Source organism: Manacus candei, unplaced genomic scaffold (assembly GCF_025592945.1).
Source record: "Manacus candei isolate 608988 ecotype Guabito, Panama unplaced genomic scaffold, ASM2559294v1 h1tg000042l, whole genome shotgun sequence".
In the NCBI taxonomy this organism is placed as follows: Eukaryota; Metazoa; Chordata; class Aves; order Passeriformes; family Pipridae; genus Manacus; species Manacus candei.
The window spans coordinates 4,209,590-4,223,727 of NW_026138090.1; the positions used below are offsets into that span (position 1 = coordinate 4,209,590).

Here is a 14,138-nt window from a genome sequence, read left to right on the forward strand (position 1 = left end):
AAACCAAAATCTATACTATTAATCAATTCTCCCAAAGATAAAAAACCTTCCAGAGTTGGCATGTCTTGCTGACTCTACCTCCAAGCATCTGGTTTGACCCTCTACCAAGATAGCTTCAAAGCTGAGACAGAGACTGAAGCTTCCTCCCAGGGCAGGTTTAGAATTGTGCTTCTTTCTCCCCAAATATGGGCACTTTCCCAGCAAAGATAATAACAGAAAAGTTTTTGTTCAAATGTAATGGTAATGAACCCTGTCTGAGTGCAGATAGGTGGGAAAGTAAAAGACATCCTATCTGTACTAACAACCTTTCATCCAAAAGGATTGCTTCTCCGGGAGAGATCGGGACAGGAATGTAAGTGGAGAACAAGCACAAGTCTTGTTGCTTTTGATGAGGTCACACAGATTTTTTTTTTAAAGCATGACCCAATTGTAAGCCAAGAGCCATCTCCTCTGTCCTGAAAATTAGAAAAGCCGATGGTTTTTCTGAGGACATCCAGTCTCGTGGCCGACACGAATGCCACAGGCAGCCTTTCTGCGCTTGCAGCCAATGCCATGACTGCCTCACTCCTTCTCCAGGCACCCAACTCATGGCCATGCTGCCATGAGCAAGCTAGGGCAGTCCTGGGGGAGGAGGGGAACTTGGGGAAATAATCCACGAAAATGAGAAACAAATCCATTTCGACATGAGATAGCCCAGAGCTTTCTCATGAGTAGGCACTTCCCTGAAATAAAGGCAGAAAGGACCAACGAGCCACACACTGGAAATATGGCAAATGTTGAGGGATGGAAGTTTGCTATATCACTTGGAGGTGGCATTTTGCATCATTTCCAAAGAGACTAGGCCTAAAAAACCATTCCTGGACAAAAGCAGAGGGACAGGATGGGGACAGTAGAGAGGGGGAGTAAGCAGGGCTGAGGAGCATGCAGGTCTCCCTCAGGAAGGGCAGCATGGTCTCCTCATATGCCTGTGCTGCCCATTCTGAGCCTCCTGCCCCCTCTGTGTGGTTGCAGGTGTCTCCTTTCCCTCGTGTGCCACAGGTAGTGGGGTGAAACAGCCACAGTAGCCTTTGCTGGCAGGACCATAGTGCTGTACCCAGCTTCTTTCCGCTTTGCTCTGTGCCATGGCCAAGTGTGACACTCAAACCCGTGTCTGTGTGAGCACACACAGGCTGCTCTAAACTAAATGGCCTGAATCCATCACTGCAGGTAAACCATTCCCACCTCACACCACACAGCCACGGCCAGCTGCTGCTTTGGATTACCTGCAGCAAAGGAGAGGGAAAGGAAATAAATTCCCAGTGAGACTGTAACAGTTTAAGACCCTTTAATGCTCATTACGTGCAATGCCCCTGAGCCCAGGAGACTCACTCATGGCCAAAGATCTCACTGTGCCGTGCTGAAGGAATTGCCTTTTGGTTGCAAGTTGAGATCTTTTGTCTAAGTTGCATTCACTGAGGCTGAAAAGGAAAGGGAATAGAAAACAATTTTCCATAAGCTGAGCAACGCAGCTTAGACAATCAAGCCTGGTATCACTCATTCACTATCAACCTCGTATTTGTACTGCACAGTCTGATGGCAACAATAAGGGGAAATGTTCCATCCTGAAACGCTGGCTTCCATTGGAAATGCACATTTTTTACCTTCGCTTGAAAGCAAATCTGCTATGCTACCTCGCTCATCATTTCTTCTGAGCCACACTCCTCTGGACTGCTCAATAACTCCTGGAATCATCTGGTACATACGTTATTATCTTTCAGAATTGCTCGCTCAGACCATGCTCTATAAAAAAAAATAAATTTCTATTTCCACTGCCTTCCAGGAGGCAGCTTCTATCTGTGCCACTTTTAGCATTTTTTCACCTGAATTTACTATTTGGGTTTCTTGTCCAGCCAAGAGGACGTAAAAGGAGGAGTTGGAGCCAAAACAGGACCGATCTGACCACACACAACCACTCACAGCTTGAATACCTATGTGAGAGCTGATTGCAGAGAGTCCTTTTGCAGTTGAGGAGAGAAAGGGGCATGACTTATTTTAGGGTGAGCTCAGCTGTGCTCTACAAGTGCCCTCCTCCCACCACCACCTGTAAAAGTGTGGCTTGGGCACAGACACCCATGCTGTACATGTCTTAAATGAAATCAGATGAATCTCACCACTGCCTGCCATGGAACACATCAGGCAAGCCAGGGCTGGAGGTGAGAGATGGGATTTGGCACCAACACGAGGGTCAGTTCACCATGAAGGAGCAGCAGTGGAGAGCAGAAGGAGCTCTATGCATTTCAGCCTCACTGTCCTACTGCTAAACCTAATTTATTCCCACTCTTGAGCTTGGTGCCTCACAGCTGAGCAGATCCTGCAGTTGCCCCAGGGAGAGGAATACAAGGCAGGGGGACTGTCCATGTCTGGAGCAGCCTCATGGGATACAATGACATATTTCACAGCCACTGTTGGACACTGGCAGGTTGGTGCAGGCACAAACAAAAGCTCCACTGAAGCCACGGAGCAGCTGAGCCAGGCAGAAACAATAGTGAATTTTTGAATTTCTCCCAAGTCATTGTGAGTTAAACGTTTTCTTTGTAATGTGCTCATTGGATGCTGGATGTGCCAATCCATGTGTATGTGGTGGGAGGTCATCAGGACAATTTAAATTGCTGATTCTCTACAAAACTTTAGGATTTATCTCATTGGAAAGGAAAGAGTTTTCTCCCTTCACCAGATGTTTTACCGGGATTGTCACCAACCATCCCCCTCAGTAAGTCTGAAAAGCTCCAGGTGCGCTCAAAATTAAGGGTATTTGACAAATATTAGCAGAGGAACTGAAAAAAAAAAATACTGAATATCTTCGCCCCCATTTAGCCAGCTGTAAAGAATATCCAGCTCTCAGCATATGCAGTATGAATAAACATGTGTCTTCAGCTTATCTCTCTCCTGACAGCTCATGGATAGCTCCCCAGCCTGTATTAGTTTAAATGCAATTTATTCTGGAAGACTGATAATAGGGATATTGATTACGCAGGCTCTTGGAAATCACACCCTCATTTCGCTCTGTGGAGGACAATGATTGCCATTCCCAGTTCATTTCCTTATGAGGCTGTAAGTACTTTTCTGTGGAGTCTGTTCCCTGAGGCTCCTAATGCGGCACCTGACGGATATGCAGGGTTCATTTACAGGGGTCTTAGGGCACAAAAGGGGGAAACCAGCTCTCAGCTTTGTTCAGAAACCATCAGGCAGCTGAGAAGGAGGGGAATGTGCAGCATTGCTGTGCCAGAAAAGCCTCCTGCCCTCCAGTTCCCCTCTTCAAGACACAGAAGTACCTCTGCTATAGGCAAGGTCAGTCCTGACCCAACTCATTCTCAGGGGACACTTTGCTCCCTGCCTCCACCTGTCCCAGCTTCTGCTGGTGCTCCTCGCATGCCTATGCTGAGGAACAAACCTGGATGGGCTGAGCTATCCCTGCTGGGTTTCATTAATTTCCAGTCTTGCCTTTCTGAGACGCAGCTTTTCTTCCTCTAGAGCTGCTTGACCAGATTGACCTTTGCTGCATGGCAGATCCTCTTGGAGGCTCTTGGTGCTCCCTGTCCATTTGGCTTGCTGCTGATCCCTGCCTGGAGCTGTGCACCCTGCCTGACCTCTTCAAATCCTGCTCCCCATGAACCTCACCGATGAGCACAACCTGACAGCTTGCTCTGCATGTTCTCCTTGCTGGCATGTTTTCCTCCAGCAGGTCCATCCCTTGAGTGCTGCCCGTAGCACAGGGGCTGTGTCCATTCTCACCCACAGTGGGCTCAGGGGAGCCTGGAACACCCAGCACACCTGGGAACTGCTGATCTTGTACCAGCACTGCTCTGTTGTCCCTAATGGAGCCAAGCCACCGTGCACAGCAGAGGCTCTTCACCCCTAATTTCTGAGCCTGGCTCAGGATTTGCCTCTGAAATGCTCATTCTGCCTCCTGTCCCAAATCTCTGCAGTTTTGCCCTCATAATCAAGGTGCCCTTGAGATGACCTTCTTTGCCACCTTCACCCTGCCTGAGATCCCTCTGGCTCTTAAGCTGAATTGTTCACCCCCCACCTCTGCACATCAAATTTCTTTCTCTTCTGCCCCTGTGCTCTTCCATTTCTGTTTCTCAGCAAACACTCTCCCCTCCAGGCCTGAATTCTGTGGACTTGTGGCTTCAATGGAGCCTAAGCTGAGAACTGAGCCCCTGAGGCAACAGACCTCCAGTCTGACACCAGAAGTTCTGTAGGCCATGAATGGTGGTGCTGGATGCTTTTTGAGGGAATTAGAGAGGCAGAGCAGCTCAACAGAGGTACACCTTGCAGGCTGAAAGGATGGGTTTGGGAGCAGATCTGGCTCTCCTGGCTCATTTTGCACTTATCCATTTATCCAGCCTAAGACAGCATTGCACAGCAATTACACTGAGGTATTGCACAGCAACTGTGTCTTCTAGAGGTATGCTGACTGGGAAAGCCAGCAACACTCCCAGCACCACATTCTTCTTGGAGCAATGCTAAACATTTTATTTGCGTAAAGAGACAACTTTTCATCATAAAAGCTCTTAACTCATAGTTCACATGTTGCTCAGAGAGAGCACAGACATGAATGGCCAGTCTGGGCTCCCACCTCCCTTTTGGCAGCGCCATCTCTCCTCCATCCCTCCCCATTCCATGGTGACCAAGCCCACCCATAAATCTGCAGCATTTGCAGCCATGCTCAAAACGATCAAAAGTCTCGAACAGGGACCTGTGAGGCAGTGAAAGGCCAGGATAGGTCTTTCCTGCCAGAGAGAGATGGTTTCACACTGTTCACCTTCCATGAGCCACAGGCTGTGAAGGGGCAGTTGTGTGGTTTGTCCCGGTAACATAAATCCCACCTCAGACACTGCTTGACAGGATCCTTCTATGGCTTCTGAGTTGATTCAAAGCTTTGAACCTCAATAATTTTAATGGCAAAGATTTTAAAACATCTCCTTTGCAATTTTGCAAACACTGCTGAGTTGGACTGCAGTCTCACTCTTGCTGTAGTAAATCAGGATTTGTTTCTGGAAGATACCAGAGTCCTAACATCGCAGTTTGGGAAAAGAAAGCTTCCTTTCCAGAAGTCAGATCTGAGCACCCCTTCAACTCGAACCCATTTTAAATTATGATCCAAATCCAATGTTTGCACATTTTCTCAATGCAGCGGTCTAGATCCTGCCAGATTCCTAGTAGAAAACTCCACTTGAGTTTAGCCTGGTCTCCAGTTGTCTGCCCTACAGAAAACACGCTTTTTTTTTCTTTTGAGAGGAGCAACACACCAACCCACAACCTCCAAATCCCCTCAGAAGACAGTAGCTGAATCAATGCTGAGCCCTTGTATTAAGCGGAAGGGACATTTTTCAGCTGCTTCACTGCAGGTATGGGGAGGGTGGGTGGGAAGAGGGAGTGCAGCGATCATTCCTTCTACACTCACCAAAGGCAGCAGCAGCAGCCCACCCCAGCTCTCCATGCCCTACAGAACATGCTCTGTAGGCAACCCCAACAATATATTCACCATGCTGCTCCTGCAAGTGTGTAGGGGAGGGCAATGGGGCTGGCAGGGCAGTACTCACCCCCTTCCTCAACTCCTGCCTCCTCACTCCCAGCCCAGTGCTGGCTGTCGTGACTTCCACAGTGATGGTTAAAAACGCCTTTGGAGCAGAGCCTGCGAGCTCTGCAGGGAACTGAGCTGTCTCTCCCGCATGGCAAGGACAGCTACTGGCACCCAAATATCTCCATTTACGGTCAGGGCCGCACGGCTGCATTTCTGCATCAGCCCTGGAGCTGATGTTTTCAAAAGGATCCCCAGTTTTGTCAGGGGAGCAGGGCTGGACCCCGTTCTGCAATTTTTGCCATTTCCCAGGGGAGATTGAGGCTATCCTTGGGGCTTGTTTATCCCACTCTGAGGATGGGATATATTGCTGTTGTCCTCATGCAAAACCTGTATGCAAAGTTAGACAGTTTCTCCTGATGGCAGGCAGGTGCCATCCTCAGTACCACCTAAAGGGGAGCCTTTGCAGTTTCTCCACTGTGCCAGCCCAGGTAATCACCCTGCTGATTGGCATACAGAAATGAGGCAGCAAGAAAACAAAGGTAAAACCCCATTGACTGCAATTTTCTGATCACAAGCAGTACTGAAAATATTACAAAAACTCTAGCAGATTCTTGGGAGGAGAGTGGAACATTTTATTTCTTCTTCTAACCATAATTAGTGGACTACTGGTCTCAAAAGATGCCATTGCTTCCTGCAGGACAGCGTGCCTCAGCCAAGTGCCAGTGAGGCTGAGCCCAGAGGAGCGAGGAACATCGGTGTGCTCTGAACTGAGTTTCTCCACTGGGACAACCATGCTGTGACAGCCATCCATGTGGCAGTGAGTCAGCAGCCCATGAGGCATTTCGCCAGTCCAGTGCTGGCTCACAGCTCCAGTGTCTCCCAGTCTGGCTTGGAGGTGGCTCCTGGGGATGAGATGCTGAAGCACGGCAGGCACACTGGAAGCAAATCATGGGCTCCAGAAAGACTCCTGACCCTCTCAAAGCAGTTGGTTTTGCAAAAGGCAAAAAGGTCAGAAAGGGATGTTCTGTGCATCCCGTTAATTTTGGCTGTGGGTCTACATGTATCACTGTTAACATGTCTCTGGATGCACTTGCATCACAGCTGGGAGATAGAAATGCTGCAAGAAGAGTTACTCAAGAAGTGTCAACATGGACATATAGTGGGTTAATGACCAAAATACCTATGAGTTGTGCTGACCTCCTCGTCTCTCCCTGGCTCTTTCAAACTGGGCTCAGTGCTTCTTGGGGAGAAGGTTAGAAACGAATTGCCCAGTTATTTCCTACCATCAAATTTCAGAGCCTTCAGACCCCACAAGATGGCTCTGCTACGAGACTCGAATGAGCTCCATTTCTGCAATAACTCCTCCAGAGAGAAAGAATTAGGAGGCTTAGCACTTCTGGATGACAGTTGCCGGGGTTGCTGTCAGATAACAGGCACTGGCAGCCGGCACAGGAGCCGGGATCAAGGCAGGCTGCCTGATTCAGCCATCCCAGAAAAAAAAGCCATGTTTATAAAACCCACATGAAAAGGAACGAATTGCCAATTACGCAAAAGTCTTTAAATAAAGCAACACAAACCTTTCATGTGCAGCAGACAAATGATATACGGTCACTGGGAAATAATATAACAGATAGGGAGGCTGCAAGTCCAGAATGGAGGAAATCCATTTTCCAGAAGGAAGAAAAGGGACTCGCTCGCTGAAAAGGATTAGCTGGATAAAGCCAAACACTTTTTTAAAAAAAAACTGTGTTAGAAACTAAACATGCATCAAACAGAAAGAGGAAAAAAACCCCAGATTGTAAGATCCAAGGAGCCACACTCTGCTCCTGCACAGAAAGAAAAAACTGTCAAAAAAAAAAAGCTGTGTAAACTTGCCACAAAACCCAGATCATCAACAGGCATTTATCAAATGAAACACACACCAAATGCAACTCTTCTGCCTAATCCCAAGTCAAACAGACTTTGAGTTTCAGACCCTCAGGAAGAGATTTCCATATGATCCTCCTCCGTCTCCGTTTATGATTAGCCCTTCTAAATTTCAGCATTTATCTGACAAAACACATTGGGGAGGGTTTTCTTTTATCCTCAAAGCCTCTGTTTCTGCTTTTCCTTAGCTGCTGCTGCTGCACCACTCTGTAGCCGCTCAACTTGGGAGGAAAAGACTGTAGTCAAGACCCTTTGATCGACTAAACCCAGAATTGCTTTCCTGATGGTGGTAACCCCAAGCCCTTGTGTTACGTGCCAACACCGAAGCAAGCCAGCATTCACAGAAGGGGTTATAAATACTGCTTAAGAGACAAAATCTCACTTTTGAGGTGTAGTAATGCAAATAAGACATATATGCCAGCGGGGGGTGGGGGTCCCACTACTAATTGCTGCGTGGCCTTTCAGAGGAGTTTTTGTACTTTTGGGAGAGAACTTGGGGTGTCAAAATGTTTCAATCTGGCCTGGCAGAGCTGTCTCACTGAGCCACTGCTGAGTCCTGTGAGCAGCTGCAGGAGCACCATTACCAGTCTTCACCCTCCTGCAGCCCGAGGTATGGTCCTCGTTACCCACCAATTGATACGTTTCAGACAACATATTCATAAACCCCCCGAGTCTGATCACGGCTAATTCACAGACAAAAAGGGAGGACATTTGCTTAATACACTGCTTTTTGCAAACACCCTGATCGTTCCCAGATGCATCTGGTTTTGCCTAGCAGCACTCGAGGCAGGAGAGGAAATAATTTCAGCTCCCCAGAGTCACTGGCCGAAGCTGTTTCAAGATGCTCCAGGAGCTCTCCTGCATCCCTTCGAGGGAGCTGTACTCAGGTCTCTCCTTCGATCAGACCCAGGTTCTTCTGCTGGTTTTTCAACATCAAAAGGAAGGAGCACAAAGATGATCAGAGAGCTGGAGCATCTCTCCTACAAAGACAGGTGGAGAGAGCTGAGGTTGTTCAGCCTGGAGAAGAGAAGGCTCCAGGGAAGACCCCATTGCAGCCTTCCAGTACTTAAAGAGGTCTTTTTAATAAGAGAATGACTTTTTACATGGGCAGACAGTGATGGGACAATGGTTTTAAACTAAAAAAGGAGAGATTTAGATTATATGTTAGGAATAAATTCTTTATTCAGAGGGTAGTGAGGCACGGGAACAGGTTGCCAGGAGAAGTTGTGGATGCGCCATATTCAAGGCCAGGTTGGATGGAGCTCTGAACAATCAATTCTAGTGGAAGGTGTCCCTGCCCATGGCAGTGGGGTTGGAACTAGATGGTTTTTAAGATCCCTCCCAACCCAAACCATTCTATGAAAACACAGGAACAGAATCCCTGAACACTTCTCTGAGCAGAGCACACACACAGGCACTGCAAGGCTGTGTAAAGCCAGGCCCAGGTGAGTCTGCTATTTAGATCTCACCCGTGGCAGAGAAATCAATTCTACCGATTCCCAGTGGTCTCCCCCTAAACTTGCCATAGGAGTGTGAAATTAGCTATGGAAAAGCTTCTGAGAAAGGCTGAGGTGGTGGGAAGGAGGAAATTTCACACGAGAATTTAAGAGCTTGACTCCTGAGCAATTCAAGCCAGTGCAGGTCTAGATGTTAAGACCCAACAAAGCTATGGAGGAACCTCTTTCATGGCAAAAAAACCCAGCAAACCATCCCATGGCAAGACATCCACAGAAAAATACATCTCTGAAGTGACAGCCAGCTTGGGCTTGGATGAACATTTTATTTACAGCTTTTTGTTCAGTTCAGCTATAAGATAAGGTAATAGCAATAAAAATACGGTGCTCAGAAATTACAAAGCAACTTTTATCTGAAACCTCATGATGAGTTACAAACAATCCAGGTTAGTTGGTGAGATTTCCCCTAGCAAAGTGCATGTTGCTCCTGGAGGGAGCTCAGTCGATTGAGGATCCCCTGGGGCAAAGAGCTGCTCATCTGGGTGACATCAGCCTGTTCCTGCCCCAGTGGACCAGCACTGGGACCACCCCAATGCTGATGGCTTTACCTTTTAAGGCAGGCAAACCAAAGCAGCGTGCCCACATCTGCAAAGAGTATTGATACTAGAGACACACTTGAGTCCAAACACCCACTTTCTCTTCATCTGCTCTACCCAAAAGTGATTTTGCCCTGAGTAAAAGCTACCTAGGAGCATTGAAAACCCTCATTAAGCCAGAAAAGTATCTGAGATACCTCAGTGGACAATCCTGTACATATGGGAGCATGGTGGTAATTAGAGATCTGGGTCAACCTGCATGCAACAGAGGTTACTGCTTTTTCTGGGCATGAATTTTTCATCATCACCCCTCCTTGGATTTCCCCATTTATATATTACTTAAAAACAGCAAAATGATTTGTTGTACGAATAAAATTCAGCCATGGGTCACTTGCAAACTAGTTAGTGTGATTTACAGAGCAATTCACTTCCTGTATTGATTACAAGGAATTCCCATTGAAAGTGTGATCAAACACTTGAAAAAACATAATATGATGTGATATCACTTCTGCTCACTCGGAAGTGGACACAGAGCTTCCCAAACCAGCCCCCTTGGAAGTCATTTTCCTGTGGTTTTTTAGTGTCCTTGATAAAACCCCAAACAATCAGGTTGGCCAGGGCAGCTCACATAGATTTCCTGCAGTATCTTTTAAGCTGTGATTATTAATATAGTGAGCAACGCTTTAGCAGAGCTATTCTCCAATAGCCCATTCATTTTTAATTGAACTAAGAAAAATTAGAAAAGGCATTTAGATGAAATGAGAAGCCAAGTGCTGTGTCCTGGTGATGAAGGTGACTGAACTTCCCCCCAGCCAGCTGCAAAGCTTCAGCAAACCCAGTGCAGCCCAGTGCAGGGGTGCTCACCTTGCAGAGATTATTGGCATGGTGTTTTGTTTTAATTAGTCATCCTGATTTAGCTGCTCTCATTCCAGGTCTGGCCTGGCTCATGATTATCCAGACACTCTCTGAAAACACTGAATGTCAGGGGGAGCTGAGGGATTTCACCTCCTTGATGACTATGTACTTAAAAACCATTACCCATTAGCATTTTTGCAATGGTATTTTTAAGCAACTTTCCAGAAAGCGAGGCTGAATGTGCTTCCGTCTATTCAAGTCACCATCAGCCATCCTCATTCAGGTTTGCCGGGGCTGGGTAGGATCCTGCCCCCCCTCCCAGCTTATCAGCTGCAGCTGGGGTATTCGGGTGCTGTGGGAAGTTTCATTTCCTGCTGCTTGGGCTGCCTGTGGCTGGCCCGAAGCCTTTGTAAAAGGAAAGGCATTCTTCTAATTCTTGTTATTAACCCATTGCGGATCTCTGAGACAGGAGCCAAAATTGTCAGGAAAGTACAGGATGCTACAGCTTCCATCAGCCCATCCTTACATACCCATGACCACTAGACTCTCATTGTTTCTGATTTTCCTTTTTTTTTTTTTCAAAACTAAAAGATAAGGCAGATGGAGCACCGACTTATTTTAATGCATATTTGTGTTTGACATATGATTTACACCCCACAAGCAATGCCTGCCCGATGCAATAAACTTCTCAAAGCTAAGCAATGCCTCAAAAAAATTGCAAAGTGATATAGTAACAGTGTAAAAAATGACCAGAGCTGCTTTTCTGTCTCACTGGCAGGGACTGGGACAGTTTTGGCACAGAATAAAGCAAAACGTCCTGAATTAGTCCTTCCCACAGATATGCCTCTGCAGGTCCTTCCCAGACAGCACTAATGGAGCTTCCCTGAGCTCTGCAGGCAATCACAGTGTGAAGCTGCTGAGAAAACCAGCTGAAAACCCTTTTCTCTCCCCACCCCAGCCAAAACCCGCAGCTGTAGCAAACTATCACATGGCGAAACGTGCAGTTACTACCTGAACGAGGAGCTCCAGCTTCCTGTCGTCAAGGAGGTGCACTTGGCATCTGCGACCCTCCGTCATCTGCAAGAGAGAAGAGAGGCACGTGTGTCAGGGCGCTCGGCATTCCAGCTTGGCACGCGGCCGCTTCCCCGGCACAAGCTGGGGGCTTTCACTCGCTGCAGTGCTTTTGGTTTGTTGTTGTTCGTTTGGGTTTCTTTTGTCCTTTTATTTTTTTATTTTTTTTAATTAATCTCCCTTCTTTTGGCACCAGGGGAAAGAAAAAGGCTGGAAGGAGGAGAAGAAAGGCCACCCTGGTAGCTGTCATGGAGCAGCGTCTGGCGCCTGCCCGGATGCAGCTGCCGGGAGGAGGTTGTTCCAGTGTGTACTGTGGGGCCAGGGGATGGTTTGCAGGGGCCCCGGCATTTCATCCTGCAGCCTCCAGCTCTGCAGATGGCTTGGCTGGTGGAGGAGACACCCAGACAAGTTTCCCCAAACTCCTCAACAGCAGTGATCCAGCCATGCCACAGGTAGTGTGGAACAAGCAAGGTCCTCCCTAGGAAGTGCTGATGGTGCTTCCTGGAATGGCACCAGCTGCGTTTTTGGTCCTGAATCCCAGAATGGGCTTGCCCTACTTGGGGTGTCCTATTTAAGATGTGCCACAGGAGCCACTTGTGATATCATCGTACCGGTCCAAAGGTGCTTCCATACCAGCACAGTTTATTACCACTGTCAACAAAATAATATCAATAAAACTGTTATTTATACAAGACTTATATGAAATTTATGAGATCCAGTGATTGGAGTCCTAAGAAGTACATGACCTGTGGTCTGAGGGAACTCCTCTACGGTGCACCAAGCCCTTTCCCAGCTCTCCTCTTGCACAGAGCACTGTAAGCAGGGAGCAACTTTGCTTTGCAGAGTTATGGAACCTGGCTTAGTTCAACAAAGCCCCTCAGGCACAGGAACAAGCACAATCCCACTATCTGTTAATGGGATATGGACTGCTTTAAGCCTCTTTGGCTATTGTAAATCCCTTCCTCAGCATGACTTAGGCAGCAGAGGCAGCCCCCCTCGGTGTGGGCTCACCCCACGACACTCACACACACCTGGACCCACAGCAGCACAGCCCCAGCACAGCCCCACAGCTCAGTTGAGTCCCCCAGGGACCCACCACCCTCCAGCCAAGGCACCTTCCTGTGCTTTGCATGGATCCTCAGATCAGTTTAATGATATTATTTGCTACAAAGAGTCTGAAAGCATCACCAGAAGGGAGTGGAGGGTCCACGGGAGCCCGGCTGGGGGCCTGCAGGCTGCTGGGGACATGAGTGCCCCAGTGTCCTGGGCATTCCTGCCCTGATCCATCATCTCTTCCCACCAGTGCCAGCTGAGCTGAGCCTGATGCAAAGCCACCTTCCAGAGAGCAGGGAGACGTGGGTTTGTGGGGTTAACTGAGGACAGCTCAGCTTTCTGCTTCAGCTCTGCAGGTTAAAAATCACCCGCTCCTGTGGCTTGATGGGGGTGGATGTGCTGGTGTCCAAGAGGCAGTGGTGGATGCTCCACCATCGACTTTGCCTGTTCAAGAGCCTGGGCAGTGCATGGCCATTGCCGTGGGATCTGCAGCCTTGGCCATTTCCAGCAGCATCACCCTCACCCTGCTCGGTACAGGAGCCCATGAGGCTCTTCTGTGTGCTCCTGTCCTCCCTCTTGCTAGGTCTGTCTCACATCCACCTCTCACTTTCCTGGGACCAGACCGGAGCGAGTCTTACCCTGGCCCCAGCAGAAATTCAAGTGTTCCAACAACTCTATTAAACCTCAAGTGGACCATGCAAGATACAGAGTTTATTATGAGAAAACCAGTCAAAATGAGCTTTTCCCTTCAACTCACCCCAAATTTACAATCCTGGAATGCACAATCCCATGCAATGCATGCCCATTTTACCCCCTTTTGTTATTCACATCAGCACACCTCTCAGTATCCTGCACACTAAAAACAATTGCATTCCTTCTCTTTTTTCCATCAGCATAACTGGAGTCCTGGCACTGCAGCCAAATGAAAGCCTTGTAAAACAAGACTTCTCATAAATGTCAGCCAGTTACCACCGTGGCAGTAAATTGTCCTAGGAGAGTTTCCTCTAGTAAGCAATGTTATGGAAAATATGGCTTCTCCTAAGGTGCACTTCTTGGTGAGTGAGTTTTTTTTGCTATTAAACAGCTTTCAGCTCAGTTGTGAAGCTATGCCAGAGGCTCACAGAAGGGCTTTGCAATGGTTTCTCCTGCTTGGAACAAGAGTTGTGTGGGTCATGTTCACTTGGGTGCAGAGAACCGCAAGCTTTCTTTGCTGGGCTTCCCCAGCAGATAAAACTCTGAGTGCCTGAACTCTGCTTTGGCATCTTCCTCGTCCTCTTACTGTCACATATCCACTGCATCCTCAAGATGGGGACTATGCATTGATATTCCAGTTTTAATATGAATTTACCCAAGGCAAGAGATAAAGCAGTGAGTTTATCGTGGCAACGGCAGGGATGGGAACACAGTCCCAGCTTTTGTGTGTTACTCTCCATCAGTTATAACAAAGTCAAAATAAGAATAAAAGAAGGTGAAAGAGGGAAAATTTTCTGAGATGTATGACTTTGTGCTTTAGTGTTTCAGCAAAGCACTTGCTTTCCGTGTGAAGCTTCTTTAGCTCTCCACACTTTTCCAACCCAGAGTTTCATAACCCCTTAGTGCTTTCACTGCTTAAAGAAA

The 14,138-nt window shown here is 47.7% G+C and overlaps 1 protein-coding gene across 7 annotated transcripts in view; it reads right to left on the minus strand.

The window, feature by feature from the left end:
• FRMD4A (FERM domain containing 4A) overlaps nt 1-14,138 on the minus strand; it is a 365,081-nt gene that overhangs the window by 118,257 nt on the left and 232,686 nt on the right. For all 7 annotated transcript variants that reach the window (XM_051795149.1, XM_051795154.1, XM_051795148.1 and 4 more), the window contains one exon: nt 11,409-11,474. In XM_051795149.1, coding sequence (XP_051651109.1) covers nt 11,409-11,474 — 66 coding nt within the window. The remainder of the gene's footprint in view (nt 1-11,408; nt 11,475-14,138) is intronic.